This window comes from Galeopterus variegatus, unplaced genomic scaffold, assembly GCF_000696425.1.
Source record: "Galeopterus variegatus unplaced genomic scaffold, G_variegatus-3.0.2 Scaffold1011, whole genome shotgun sequence".
In the NCBI taxonomy this organism is placed as follows: Eukaryota; Metazoa; Chordata; class Mammalia; order Dermoptera; family Cynocephalidae; genus Galeopterus; species Galeopterus variegatus.
The window spans coordinates 620,901-635,100 of NW_007727122.1; the positions used below are offsets into that span (position 1 = coordinate 620,901).

At 43.7% G+C, this 14,200-nt stretch overlaps 1 protein-coding gene across 1 annotated transcript in view; it reads right to left on the reverse strand.

The window, feature by feature from the left end:
• Window positions 1-1,672: 1,672 nt before the first annotated feature.
• Window positions 1,673-14,200, reverse strand: part of MICALCL (MICAL C-terminal like) — a 59,392-nt gene continuing 46,864 nt past the window's right edge. Inside the window, exons 7-9 of the mRNA XM_008574196.1 lie at window positions 8,880-8,979; window positions 5,094-5,167; window positions 1,673-2,005 (exon numbers count right to left, since the gene is read on the reverse strand). Coding sequence (XP_008572418.1) covers window positions 1,821-2,005; window positions 5,094-5,167; window positions 8,880-8,979 — 359 coding nt within the window. The 3' untranslated portion in view covers window positions 1,673-1,820. The remainder of the gene's footprint in view (window positions 2,006-5,093; window positions 5,168-8,879; window positions 8,980-14,200) is intronic.

The window sequence follows — 14,200 nt, forward strand, 5'->3', positions numbered from 1 at the left end:
ACAGGAAAACCAGAATTATGAGGAAATAATATTATCGATTTCCACCAAATATACAAATAAATAAAAATTGATAAATAGCCAGAAGTGGCACAGTTTTCATAGTACACATGTAGATAGGTAGGTAGGTTGATAGATATACAGATAGATAACCTCCACATATTCCTTAGTAGTAGAATTCAGGCACTAGGGCACATGATTTAAAAAGAAAAGAGAGAGAAAAAAAAAGGAAGGAAGGAAAGAAGAAAGGAAAAGAGAAAAGAACCACAACCTTTGGAACTGGGTATACCACAGAAAGGTTGTGTTTAAATACCACCCAAAACTCTGACTGACTTGGAGAAGTCCAGTTGCACATCTAATTTCTGGCTTGTCAGCTGGCCAGATTTGTGTGCACAGACAGCAGCTCAGATAGAAGTGGTTCATGGGTCAACTTATATTGAGAAAAATTTGGTCTTGAGTTAGAGCCAACTGTTGCAAAGCACCTTGTCTAACAACACATTTAAACACCTGCAGAAATGAGAGTGGCCAAATATACAACAAAGAGTTCTTCAGTTTCTCATCAATAACAAACTAAATCTTCAAAGAATCCCACTGAGGGAAAAACAATTATTTTATGACAACATATCACCATTTAAAATCTTCTCTCCTTTGCTTCCCATATGAACTGTCAAAATGCTCCAGGAATTTTGACATGTCAGTTCACAAAGTCCATCTCTCCACTTTCTTTTCACATTGAAAAGTCATAAAAAATCCATGACCCAATTTGGGATTTGGTAAATGGGGACACTGCCCTCAGCTTCACCTTGAAGTCAGAAGTAATTTTGTCCTTGTCCCCTAGAGCTCCTGGGCAATCCCTGGGGAGAATCAGGATACTTCTCTGGGCCTAAGAAGACCACCACCGAGAAGCTCTTTTGCCTTGTGCTTGGTTTTAGCCGCAGCACCAACCTCATCAGTATTTTATCAATAGATGAAAGAGTTTCCCTTTCTGCCATCACCAACCCTTATAAAAAGAACACTTCGAAATCCTTCATTTTCTAAAAATGCTTTTCATTATGTTCCAGGAGCCATAAAGAGAGTACTGTGGGAACAAAAAGCTTTTTAAAGCCAACAGTATTTGGTGAAAACTAACAATCCTGCTGGCATAAAGTTAGTTTTATTTCCTTTTTTCTTTTTTTAATAAAATTAAGGCACAAATTATTAAACTCTCATTGCTTATGTATATTATATGAAGGCTTATAAATACACCTGGTAAATTAAATTCACCCTGGATTGAATTAACACCTGCTATGTGAGTTATTTGCTTTATGTAATCAGTAATCTTGAGGTTTGTCCTCTTTCTCTGGAAACACAATTTAAATATTAACCTAATCTTTAAACTGCTGCTGCTTCTTTCTGACATTTGGAAACCGGTCATCCATGCAAAAAAAGGCAAATACGGATATATTAATGAAAAGGCAGCTTCTTAAAAATCTTAAAACATGTAACTCAAGGAATTGGGAAGGAAAATGATAAAAGCAGCAGGAAAGTCAAGCCTTTGTGTCACCTTCTAGGGGAAACAATGCTGGTCATCAGCCAAGGACACCTCCAATCTGAGAGCCTGGGTGAATTTGACTGCCAGTTTCAAAAGAGATTTTGTGTTTTCTTCATTATAATCTCTAGAAGAATCTTGGGAAGCTGCATGAGAGAATATTAATTTTTTAAAAAATGCAGTAGGATATAAATTAAGTTCCAGGCATGATAAATCCTGCAAAAGGACTTGTGAGAATGTATGCTTGGCCTGGTCCGGTCCGGCTTGCCTTGAGGCACAGGGACTGCGGGCCTGCTCAGGTCCTGCTCAGCCGACAGCCCCTGGAGGACAGGAAGCTTTCAAAGTGCTGGTCTTCGGCCTTCTCTTTGACGCGTTGTTCCTCTAAGGAATCTACCAGTTTGTCCCTTTGCTCAATCACTTGCATCATCTCGGTGAATATTTCTTGTTCCTCATTTAGATCGTCCGCATCTTTCTGGCTCTCTAAAGAAAAAAAGAAAAACACTCAGGTAAGATTGGGCCCCAGGAGAGTTCCTGGCATGGGCATTCTTGGTTGTTATGTTCTGCCCTTTAATTTCAATGGAGAAAACAAGGAAATGAATTTAACACCAAGGAACAGCCCTTAAAGCCACAGATTAGAAAGACGGGTGCTTTGTGAAGTAGTCAGCTCCGTTTTCATCTTGAGACTATATATAAAGCAACAGGAGAAAACCGCTTTGTGAGAAGAAGTTAATACCAACCAGGCCCTATCAATTCCCCCCACCTCCCTTCCTGCCCCGAAAAGAAACTAACAAAAACAACAAAAAAGCTGTTTCCATAAACATGTCTGAGCCACAGCAATGAAATCTATGAGAAAAGTCTCTAAGTAAACCATCTGCACCAGTGGCTACTATCTCAATGATGAGAATCTTTTTTCATTTGCAGGGAATGACAAATTGTAGCCTCTTGTACAGAGATACATGGACGCCAAGTGAGGCCACAGCTGTCTAACAGGACACATTTCCAGACTGACCCTGTTCTTCCTTTTCCCAGTAGGTGACTTTCTTCCTAACTGTCCTGACACACCCAACTGTGTGAGGAAGATAGGATTGTTGTAATAAAAGGAAGGGCGAGAATAAGAAACAGGTAGTAATGACTTCCTGGCACTCAAAACAGGATTTTAAAGCCATGTTTAAGTCTTGCCAACCAGATTACTGCCTTGGGAGAAGACTTTCTAGTCTCTTTAGGCCCTCCCATCTAACACAGGAGGACCAGGCAGTGGCCAGCCTGACCCCAGGGCAGAGAAGGCACCGGGGTCTCTCCTCAGGCTTAGTTCTGAGGTCTGGGCCAGGAAGAAAGTAGGTGTGATGAAAGGGACTCAAGATGCACCATCCCCTGTGTCCTTCCTGTTTTATGGGAGGGAGAAGAGAGGCGCAGAGGCAGAGGGTGAGGGCTCTGAGCTCAGGTTTTTCCATTCTGGGTCTTGGAAGCAACCAAGGGGGCAGGAAATGTCCTACATCACCTGACAGGAACTAGGGGCTGAAGAACTCTTGGTGGCCCCTTGTTCAGAACTCTGGAAGAAGCCAGCTTGAAGGGCACCCCTATGAACAGACATGGGGCAGTAATTCAAGGCTGGGCAGAGCAGAAGGGTCTGAGTGTGGCTCCCCAAGGTCTCCGTCTGCTGTGTGTGGCCTGGGCAGAGCCCAGAAGTGCCCACTTGCCCCAAAGCTACCACGCGTAGCTGGCGAGTGGACCTGCCATGAGGCTCCCCGATTTGGGGGGAAGTGATCCACAGTGAAGGCTGTCTGGTAGACTGTCTGGCCACGGTGAATGAGAGATGTGCTGCGGTGAGGCTGAGCGAGACAGGAATGCCACCAGGCTCCAGCGCGCGCCAGGAGACTGGCCAGGTGTGGACGACACCAGCCATGCACCTCAGCTGCAAGCTCTGGCACAGAGAGGGCCAGCCCAGTGACAGAGGCAGTGGTGGGGACTCGGTGCATCAGAGCATTCCACACAGTCACAAGGTCACACACCCTGCCTCTCCCCATTGCCTGGAAGGCACCCTAGGGAGAAACGCAGAAGAAAGCAGGGGCCCTCTTCCAAACTGAACGTTTTCATCCCAAAGAGACCTAGCGTTTCCTACAAGGACTGTTTAAATGATTGCATCAGACTAAGTTTACCACAGTGGGATAAAGAGTTTTTGTTTTTTTCCCTGCTAACTAGTGGGAGGAGGCTTACGTGCAGAATGAGCTCGGGTACTGACAAAATGAAGCTACATTTTTTGGTACGTCTGAGAGGAGTGAGAAAACACATGAATTTCACTTCTTATTAAGAATTAAAAAGAAATAATCTTAGAGTCTTTGGTGGTATTTATATGACTATCCTAAAACAGAACATGTGTAAACCAGATATTAATTAGACATTATGGTTTGTTAATTTAGATATATTCCAGGATTGGTATTCCTTATTTAAAAAACGACACAGAAAAATAAAAAATTCCTCTCTCAGGCTTGTCAAAGAGGGACCCATCTGAGCCCCTCCTGACAAAAGATGATGTGTACCACTTTAATATGTTCTATACGGTGCAGCTTTCAGGATTTGGTTAGAAATAGAATTCTGTTGCTACAAAGAAACAGTCTGCAAATTACTATCAGATGGGAAAAGAGACCCTGTGGTCTGTTCCTAAATCTTAGCCTTACCATTTACCTTGAGTGTACTATTTAAATTCTCTGAGATCCAGTTTTCTAATCTGTAAAATGGGGATAAAATACCTAAATAAAAATGCTGATGGTGTCCAATATTTACTGAGTGCTTGCCCTGTACCAGGCAACCCTAGAAGGTAGGTGTGATGTTAGTTCCATGAGGTATACAGACATTATTTAACTTGTTCTTTTACACCTAAGTCTAAATGTAGGAGAATCATGCATAGAACTGGCCCCACATAGGCACAAAACAGAGTGAATATGCCTTTCTGGCTGGAGTCATTGAATGCATAAATCAGTATACGGTATCAGCAGAGTTTATTTCTACTCTCCCTCCTTCATGGTAGAATGATTTTCTCATGTGTGATGCCCTGGTCCAGCTCAGGCTGGGAGGGAATGTTTCCTTTACCATTTCTCATGCCTGGCAGAACTAGGCACACCTTCCTCTGGCCCAGAGCACCACTGTGGTGGCCTCGTGTCAGTGTGCTATCATTGCTGGTCTGGGCAGGGGTCTCCCCAGTGAGACCACAGACTCCCAGAGGGTAGGGGCTCCTCATCACCACATGCCAGGTCCACACTAGGTTCTCATAAACACTTGTTAAATGAATGGATGGACAAGTGAATGAGTGAATAAATGACTTTGTTCCTATCGGCACATAGGATGGAGGAAAATGCTGCCCTCACAGCCCGAGCAAGCAAAGTTAAATGGGGGCTTGCTGTGCGCATGCTGGTGGGCGAAAGGAAGGCTGGCTCTGTGCTTCCTCTGACTCTTGGGCTGGTGGTGTGAGGCGGGAAGAGTGCTCCGCTCTGGGATTTGCAGCACACTCTGCTCGTGTCTTTCTGGGGAGAAATATCTTCAACAAGGGCCCTAACCATTTCACCATACTCACCCGCCTTGAGCATTTTTTCTCTTAATTTCTGCTCCAGTCTGCTTTGGTGATCTTCTAGTTCTAGTTCTTGGGCCCTGGATAAGAGAAAATGTTCAAACTTTGTAAATAGTAGGGATTTGTGTAGGGACATGGATGGATGAGCCCATAGATGGTAGCTACTGCATTTCTTTTGTCTTATCAAGACTGGGGGTCATAGGAGAGCTCTAAAATGAAAGTTCTGCTGTTGCCAGGCTCACTAAAGGTGCCTAGAAAGATTGCTGAGATATGCTGACCTCAAGAGACGATGGGGAGCCGCTGATTGTGACGTGACCTCAGCAGGCTTTTGGAAGCCCATCCAGACCACCCTTTATGGATGGGCTGGAGGTAGGGCGAATAGTGAGGAAAAGACTAAATAGTCCAGGGCAGAAGTGAGGACAATCTGAAAATCTTCTCTCTTTTAGGACTTCAACATGACTTCAAGTACCACCTCTAATAACCCCCAAATCTCTGAGTATGGTAAACTAGAAAACAAAAGTGAGATATTTTGTCCAGGTGCAGTCAATAAAAGTAGACATTCTCCAGATGTGACAACAACCAAAAATGTCTCCAGACATTGCCCAATATCCTCTAGGGGTATTGCCTCTGTTTGAGATCCACTGGTCTAAGGTAAGGGCCTTGCCTCTCAGGAGCAAGTGCGTCCATTACCTTTGGTGATTAGGCAGATAGATATGTCTAATTCTGGGTTTGGTTAGTGTAGTGGGTTGAATGGTGACCCCCTCCCCTCCCAGCCCCCAAAGATGTGTCCATGTCCTATGCCCCAGAAACTATGAATGTGACTTTATTTGAAAAAGGGTTTTGCAGATATAATTAAGGATTAGACATTCTCCAGATGTGACAACAACCAAAAATGTCTCCAGACATTGCCCAATATCCTCCAGGGGTATTGCCCCTGTTTGAGATCCACTGGTCTAAGGTAAGGGCCTTGCCTCTCAGGAGCAAGTGCGTCCATTACCTTTGGTGATTAGGCAGACAGATGTGTCTAATTCTGGGTTTGGTTAGTGTAGTGGGTTGAATGGTGACCCCCTCCCCTCCCAGCCCCCAAAGATGTGTCCATGTCCCATGCCCCAGAAACTATGAATGTGACTTTATTTGAAAAAGGGTTTTGCAGATATAATTAAGGACCTTGAGAGGAGAGCATTTTGGATTATTCCAGTGGGTCCTAAACCCAATGACAAGTATCCTTATTTGAGACAGAAGAGGAGGAGACACACACACACAGAGAAGGCCATGTGAAGACAGAGGCAGAGACTGGAGTGATGCAGCCACAAACTAAGGAATGCCTGGAGCCACAACAAGTGGAAGAGGCAAGGAAGGGTCCTCCTCCAGAGCCTCTGGTGGGAACACGGCTCTCCCAACATCTTGACTTTGGACTTTGGCTTCCAGAACATGAGAGAGTAAATTTCTTTGTTGCAAGCCATCCAGTTTGTGCTGCAGCCGTAAGAAACTAATATGGTTAGCAAACCCATCTGGGCTCTCATACATAGCCAAGCTAGCCATTATTGTTAATAAAGGTGATATTTTGATGTTCTGTCTAATGATTTGGTTGCCTTCTTTCTCACCTAGTTGAGAACTCAGCCAGGGAAGAGTGGTGGCATTCATTACACCCCTTTGACAACCCCCAAAATTACCTCTCAGGGTGGAGGTGAAAATGAAATAAGACAGCATAAATGAAAGCANGGAGCCACAACAAGTGGAAGAGGCAAGGAAGGGTCCTCCTCCAGAGCCTCTGGTGGGAACACGGCTCTCCCAACATCTTGACTTTGGACTTTGGCTTCCAGAACATGAGAGAGTAAATTTCTTTGTTGCAAGCCATCCAGTTTGTGCTGCAGCCCTAGGAAACTAATACGGTTAGGAAACCCATCTGGGCTCTCATACATAGCCAAGCTAGCCATTATTGTTAATAAAGGTGATATTCTGATGTTCTGTCTAATGATTTGGTTGCCTTCTTTCTCACCTAGTTGAGAACTCAGCCAGGGAAGAGTGGTGGCATTCATTACACCCCTTTGACAACCCCCAAAATTACCTCTCAGGGTGGAGGTGAAAATGAAATAAGACAGCATAAATGAAAGCACCCAGCACAACTTGTGGTGCTCAATTGATTTCTATTAAACGCTACTTTCCCTCCAAAATGGTGACAGGTATAGTGACCTTCAACTTTTTCAGAGTGTGGTGAGATCCAGCTCTACTTTCCGATCTCCCAACCAGGCTGCAAACCCTCATTTGGAGAGGACAGTCAGACAGATCTCAGTCCTTCATTCCTTGAGAGCCACAGGGAAGTGGCCAGGCAGGTCTCACAGAGCCCTTTCCATGATTCACAGTCTGAGGCTAGACTGAAAGTAGGGGTAGACTGAAAATACCTTATCCAAATGCCCTTCAGCTCCAGACCCATTGCTTGAAATCTATTTCAGTCATAGGACCTGTTTGAGATCCACTGGTCTAAGGTAAGGGCCTTGCCTCTCAGGAGCAAGTGCGTCCATTACCTTTGGTGATTAGGCAGATAGATATGTCTAATTCTGGGTTTGGTTAGTGTAGTGGGTTGAATGGTGACCCCCTCCCCTCCCAGCCCCCAAAGATGTGTCCATGTCCTATGCCCCAGAAACTATGAATGTGACTTTATTTGAAAAAGGGTTTTGCAGATATAATTAAGGACCTTGAGAGGAGAGCATTTTGGATTATTCCAGTGGGTCCTAAACCCAATGACAAGTATCCTTATTTGAGACAGAAGAGGAGGAGACACACACACACAGAGAAGGCCATGTGAAGACAGAGGCAGAGACTGGAGTGATGCAGCCACAAACTAAGGAATGCCTGGAGCCACAACAAGTGGAAGAGGCAAGGAAGGGTCCTCCTCCAGAGCCTCTGGTGGGAACACGGCTCTCCCAACATCTTGACTTTGGACTTTGGCTTCCAGAACATGAGAGAGTAAATTTCTTTGTTGCAAGCCATCCAGTTTGTGCTGCAGCCCTAGGAAACTAATACGGTTAGGAAACCCATCTGGGCTCTCATACATAGCCAAGCTAGCCATTATTGTTAATAAAGGTGATATTCTGATGTTCTGTCTAATGATTTGGTTGCCTTCTTTCTCACCTAGTTGAGAACTCAGCCAGGGAAGAGTGGTGGCATTCATTACACCCCTTTGACAACCCCCAAAATTACCTCTCAGGGTGGAGGTGAAACTGAAATAAGACAGCATAAATGAAAGCACCCAGCACAACTTGTGGTGCTCAATTGATTTCTATTAAACGCTACTTTCCCTCCAAAATGGTGACAGGTATAGTGACCTTCAACTTTTTCAGAGTGTGGTGAGATCCAGCTCTACTTTCCGATCTCCCAACCAGGCTGCAAACCCTCATTTGGAGAGGACAGTCAGACAGATCTCAGTCCTTCATTCCTTGAGAGCCACAGGGAAGTGGCCAGGCAGGTCTCACAGAGCCCTTTCCATGATTCACAGTCTGAGGCTAGACTGAAAGTAGGGGTAGACTGAAAATACCTTATCCAAATGCCCTTCAGCTCCAGACCCATTGCTTGAAATCTATTTCAGTCATAGGACTCCACAGAGAGAACAGACAACTAAAGATGCTTTGCATTAATGCCAGTATGATATGCAAGACACAAAATATCAATTTGCCTCAATCATTATTCTGTATGCACAAAGAGAAAAAATCCTGGGACTTCAACCTAGGAGGGTGAGCCTCCTCCCACCCCTTTGCTTTTAGGACTCACTGTTATCTGTGTTGCCTTACTTACATGATCAGTAGCTCCGACTCATATCGCATTAATTTATTCTTCTCCAGAACCAGCTTAAACCATTCCTGTAAAAGCTGTGCTTCATCCTGTGTGCCTGAATCTGCTTAAGAAATCAACAGCAAATGGGTTAGATTGGCATTTCTCTCCCCATGATCAAACTGCTTTGGAGCCACTTTAGCTGGCCGTGTTTGTAGCAAGCAGGGCTCTGCAGGCAGCAGCTCCCCACACCCTGTTGATGCCTTGAGGTAATGGGCATGACCAACAAAACCCACCTGCGCGTATTCTGGAGGAAGGTCCTCTTGGATATTTAGGGCATGACAACATCAGCTCCAAGGATCATATGCCCTTGATAACGTCCTACTACAAATGACTCTTTTTCCTACTTGTATGTCCCCCATGAAACATATATGTTTATGCATAACATCTTCCACCAAAGAAAACCCTAGCTGCTGGCTACTATCTCCTCCTGCTTTCTCCCGAATCAAATGCCTACTGAGTACCCAGGTGGTATGTGGTTCCCATCACGGGACAGGGAAGCTCACACCACATTTGGTCATAGAGGAGTGGTGACTGGCATTATGCTCTTTTGCNCAGGGAAGCTCACACCACATTTGGTCATAGAGGAGTGGTGACTGGCATTATGCTCTTTTGCACAAATAAAAGCCAAATGACAAAAGAAAAGGTTATTAGCCTTGAGTCTCATGGGGAAAAAGTTATATTCACACATCTTACAACTTGGATTATGGCCTTTATTAAATAGATGAATAATCATGAAAAAATTGGTACTGCTTCTCAGATACTCATGTTAGATGCTAAATGTTTAGAAACTAAAATGTTAAAATCTAGGCATATTTGNAGATACTCATGTTAGATGCTAAATGTTTAGAAACTAAAATGTTAAAATCTAGGCATATTTGAGAAGTAGCAACATAGAGGTGGCTTTCTAATATTTCACCCTGAAATGAGAACACACACTGTATGACAATGCTCATGGCCATTTTAGGATTTATACTGGAGGGTCTCATAGGCAGGGGGTGAAACAGTGCAGGTATAAGATTTGTGTGGCATTAACCACACAAAGCAAGTTGCTTAACCTCTTGGAGCCTCTGCTTCTTCACTGGCTAAGCTGGACTAACAAGACACAGGCAATACAATAATGATGAGCTGCTATTTATTACACAGCGATCATATGCCAGTTGACGAGCAGTGTGTCTTAAAAATAGAATCTCATTTAATCCTCACAATAGACTCACCAGTAGATTCTTTTATCATTTCCACTTGAGATCTAAGAAACAAAGGTTTAAAGATTAAAGTAACTTTCTGGATGGGCTGGAGGTAGGGCGAGTAGTGAGGATAAGACTCTAAATGTTTAGAAACTAAAATGTTAAAATCTAGGCATATTTGCAAAGTAGCAACATAGAGGTGGCTTTCTAATATTTCACCCTGAAATGAGAACACATGCTGTATGACAATGCTCATGGCCATTTTAGGATTTATACTGGAGGGTCTCATAGGCAGGGGGTGAAACAATGCAGGTATAAGATTTGTGTGGCCTTAACCACACAAAGCAAGTTGCTTAACCTCTTGGAGTCTCTGCTTCTTCACTGGCTAAGCTGGACTAACAAGACACAGGCAATACAATAATGATGAGCTGCTATTTATTACACAGCGATCATATGCCAGTTGACGAGCAGTGTGTCTTAAAAATAGAATCTCATTTAATCCTCACAATAGACTCACCAGTAGATTCTTTTATCATTTCCACTTGAGATCTAAGAAACAAAGGTTTAAAGATTAAAGTAACTTTCCCAGGTTCACAATAAATGGTGCAGTGAGGACTTGAACTCAAGTGTGTCTCACCCTATGCCCATGCTCTTTGCTGCTATGTACGCCTCTCCCTCCCCTCTTTTCACTCCCTCTCTCTTTCTACCGTTCATGTAAGGTAAATAATGCCCCTAGTCCATTGCCTTGCACATAACAAGTAATCCATATAAATTAATTCTGTTTTCTTTCTGTCTCCTTGACTAACTTTTTACTGATAAAGAAACTAGGGCCCAGAGAGTTTATATGCAATGTCCCAAATTATATAGTTGATAGGCAAATGGGTGCTAGAATGCATATCTTGACTGCTGGTCTATTCATTCATTCATTCATTTATTCAATAACTCATTAATTGAACACCTATGTGCTGGGTACTGTGTTAGGTACTGGGGATAGAGTGATATGTAATATTAAATGTCACACGAAAGTTGGAGATAGTGAAGTATAGCACCTCCCACAAAGGATATTGTTAGATAATCTCATTTGGGTCATATAGCCTCAAGGAACTAGAATAAAATAAAACTTTAGAAAACTGTCACAACAAAGCAACAACAAAAAAGCTGGGAATATAGAGGAGGAGGGTTTTCCTGGTTAGGGCATGAGGCTGGGCTTCCTGAGGGACGTAGTGTTTGGACTGGGGTATTGAAGAATAGATAACACTTTTGAGAGGAAATAACAAGGATGGAAGAGGGCATTTTCAAGAAGAGGGAACAGCATGAAGAAAGACGAGGGGATGGGAAAGAAGGTGGTGGAGACAGGGATTGGGAAGGCCTAAGGGGATCTGGAGGGGTGGATGATGAGGCCTGGGATTTTATGGTGATCTCATCATAGAGGCTCCTGAGTTTCATGCTAAGGCATTTGTACTTTATGCTGTAGAACATGAGGAGACATTACAGGTGGTGGAGTAAGACAGTGACATGTGGAGTTTTACATAGGAAGGATGGAAGGATGGAAGGATGGAAATAAGATGTTATTCTTTCTTAGGTTTCTTGAATGAATGAAAGAACAAACTTATAAACATATAGAGTGCCAATATCTTCTAAGCATTGTCTGTGGTGCTGGGGGACAGATATGAATAAGCACTGGTTCCAGCTCTTCAGGAAACTGGAGGCTTGCAGTCCACTGCGGAAACCAACACTACACAGGCAAAGAGAACACAAGATGCCCCTTGCTATGGGAGCACAGGAGGGGAGCAATTGATCCTGTGTAGCGGAAGAGAGGGCAGGCCTCCGAGAGGGGCAGCAGGTGAGCTCAGTCTAAATGGAGGGAAGCGGGTGAAGGACAAAGCATCCGAGGACATCAGTTGTTGGATGAAAGAACAACGTGTAGAAACCAGAGATCATATACTCATATAATCACACGAAAGTTGGAGATAGTGAAGTATAGCACCTCCCACAAAGGATATTGTTAGATAATCTCATTTGGGTCATATGGCCTCAAGGAACTAGAATAAAATAAAACTTTAGAAAACTGTCACAACAAAGCAACAACAAAAAAGCTGGGAATATAGAGGAGGAGGGTTTTCCTGGTTAGGGCATGAGGCTGGGCTTCCTGAGGGACGTAGTGTTTGGACTGGGGTATTGAAGAATAGATAACACTTTTGAGAGGAAATAACAAGGATGGAAGAGGGCATTTTCAAGAAGAGGGAACAGCATGAAGAAAGACGAGGGGATGGGAAAGAAGGTGGTGGAGACAGGGATTGGGAAGGCCTAAGGGGATCTGGAGGGGTGGATGATGAGACCTGGGATTTTATGGTGATCTCATCATAGAGGCTCCTGAGTTTCATGCTAAGGCATTTGTACTTTATGCTGTAGAACATGAGGAAACATTACAGGTGGTGGAGTAAGACAGTGACATGTGGAATTTTACATAGGAAGGATGGAAGGATGGAAGGATGGAAATAAGATGTTATTCTTTCTTAGGTTTCTTGAATGAATGAAAGAACAAACTTATAAACATATCTTCTGCCAATATCTTCTAAGCATTGTCTGTGGTGCTGGGGGACAGATATGAATAAGCACTGGTTCCAGCTCTTCAGGAAACTGGAGGCTTGCAGTCCACTGGGGAAACCAACACTACACAGGCAAAGAGAACACAAGATGCTCCTTGCTATGGGAGCACAGGAGGGGAGCAATTGATCCTGTGTAGCAGAAGAGAGGGCAGGCCTCCGAGAGGGGCAGCAGGTGAGCTCAGTCTAAATGGAGGGAAGCGGGTGAAGGACAAAGCATCTGAGGACATCAGTTGTTGGATGAAAGAACAACGTGTAGAAACCAGAGATCATATACTCATATAACATAGAAATAAGAGCATATGTTTTAAACTCAGACTTGGGATCAAACTTCTACTCTTCCACCTACCACTGTGTGGGATTGGGCAATTAACAGTCTCCCTGAGCCTCAGTCTCCTCATCTGTTGTGAAGTTGCATTGGGATTATGCACACAAAGCCCTTAACCCAGTCCTGGAACACAGTATAAGCTCAATAAGTGGTAGTGGTCATTATGCAGATCATACAGCATATGAGATGGAAGAACGCTCAGGGGTCATCGGGTCCAGCCACGGAACCAACGCAGGAATTCATTCCTTCTATCTCCTCCCTGACAGCTGGCTGCCCCAGTCTCTACTACAAGCGTACTTCCAAAAGATCATGGAAAGATTCATATTATGTTTTGATTCTATTTTTCCATGAACTTTTCTCCATGTCATGAGGGGGCTCCCTGCTCTCCAGGGAGCTCACTGCAAGGAAGTATCAAAAAATTCTTTCTATTGGCCTTCAGTGGGTTGGTTGGCTGCTAGCCACTAATTCCAGGTTTTCCCTCTGGAGGAATACAGAAAACACATAACTACATATTTTAGATAAAAGACCTTTAGATATTTGAAGACAGGTCTCACAATTCACTGAAGTTTGCTTTTTCATAGTTAGCACCTCTAGATCATTCATCATTTTGCCTTTTGAGGGTGGCCCACCTCTGCTCGCCCTCTAATTTTCCAGGATATATCTTAAAGAGAGTTCAGAGTCAAAGAAAATATCAACAGCCCAGAGTGGTGAGACACTTGCACCTTCTTACTGTGCTCAGGGATTGCAGAAGTCGTTTTGAGGGTGGCCCACCTCTGCTCGCCCTCTAATTTTCCAGGATATATCGTAAAGAGAGTTCAGAGTCAACAGCCCAGAGTGGTGAGACACTTGCACCTTCTTACTGTGCTCAGGGATTGCAGAAGTCTTTTCAGCAGCGTCTTCACTGTGGCTCTTATTAACCTGTAAACGAACGCTGGTCTTTCCACAGTAGTGGTGGTAAAGTCTGATGCCTTCATGTTCTGTTTGTACAACTGATCTTTTTCTTAACCCAATTCAAGACTTTATATGCATCTTGTTAAATATCATCTTGTTTATTTTGTCCCATCACGGAAAAATCTTTTGAATATTTTATCCAGCTGACACATTTCTCCCAGCTCTGGGATTTCTGCAGGATTAATAAATGGGCATCCTGTACCTTTCTGAGAT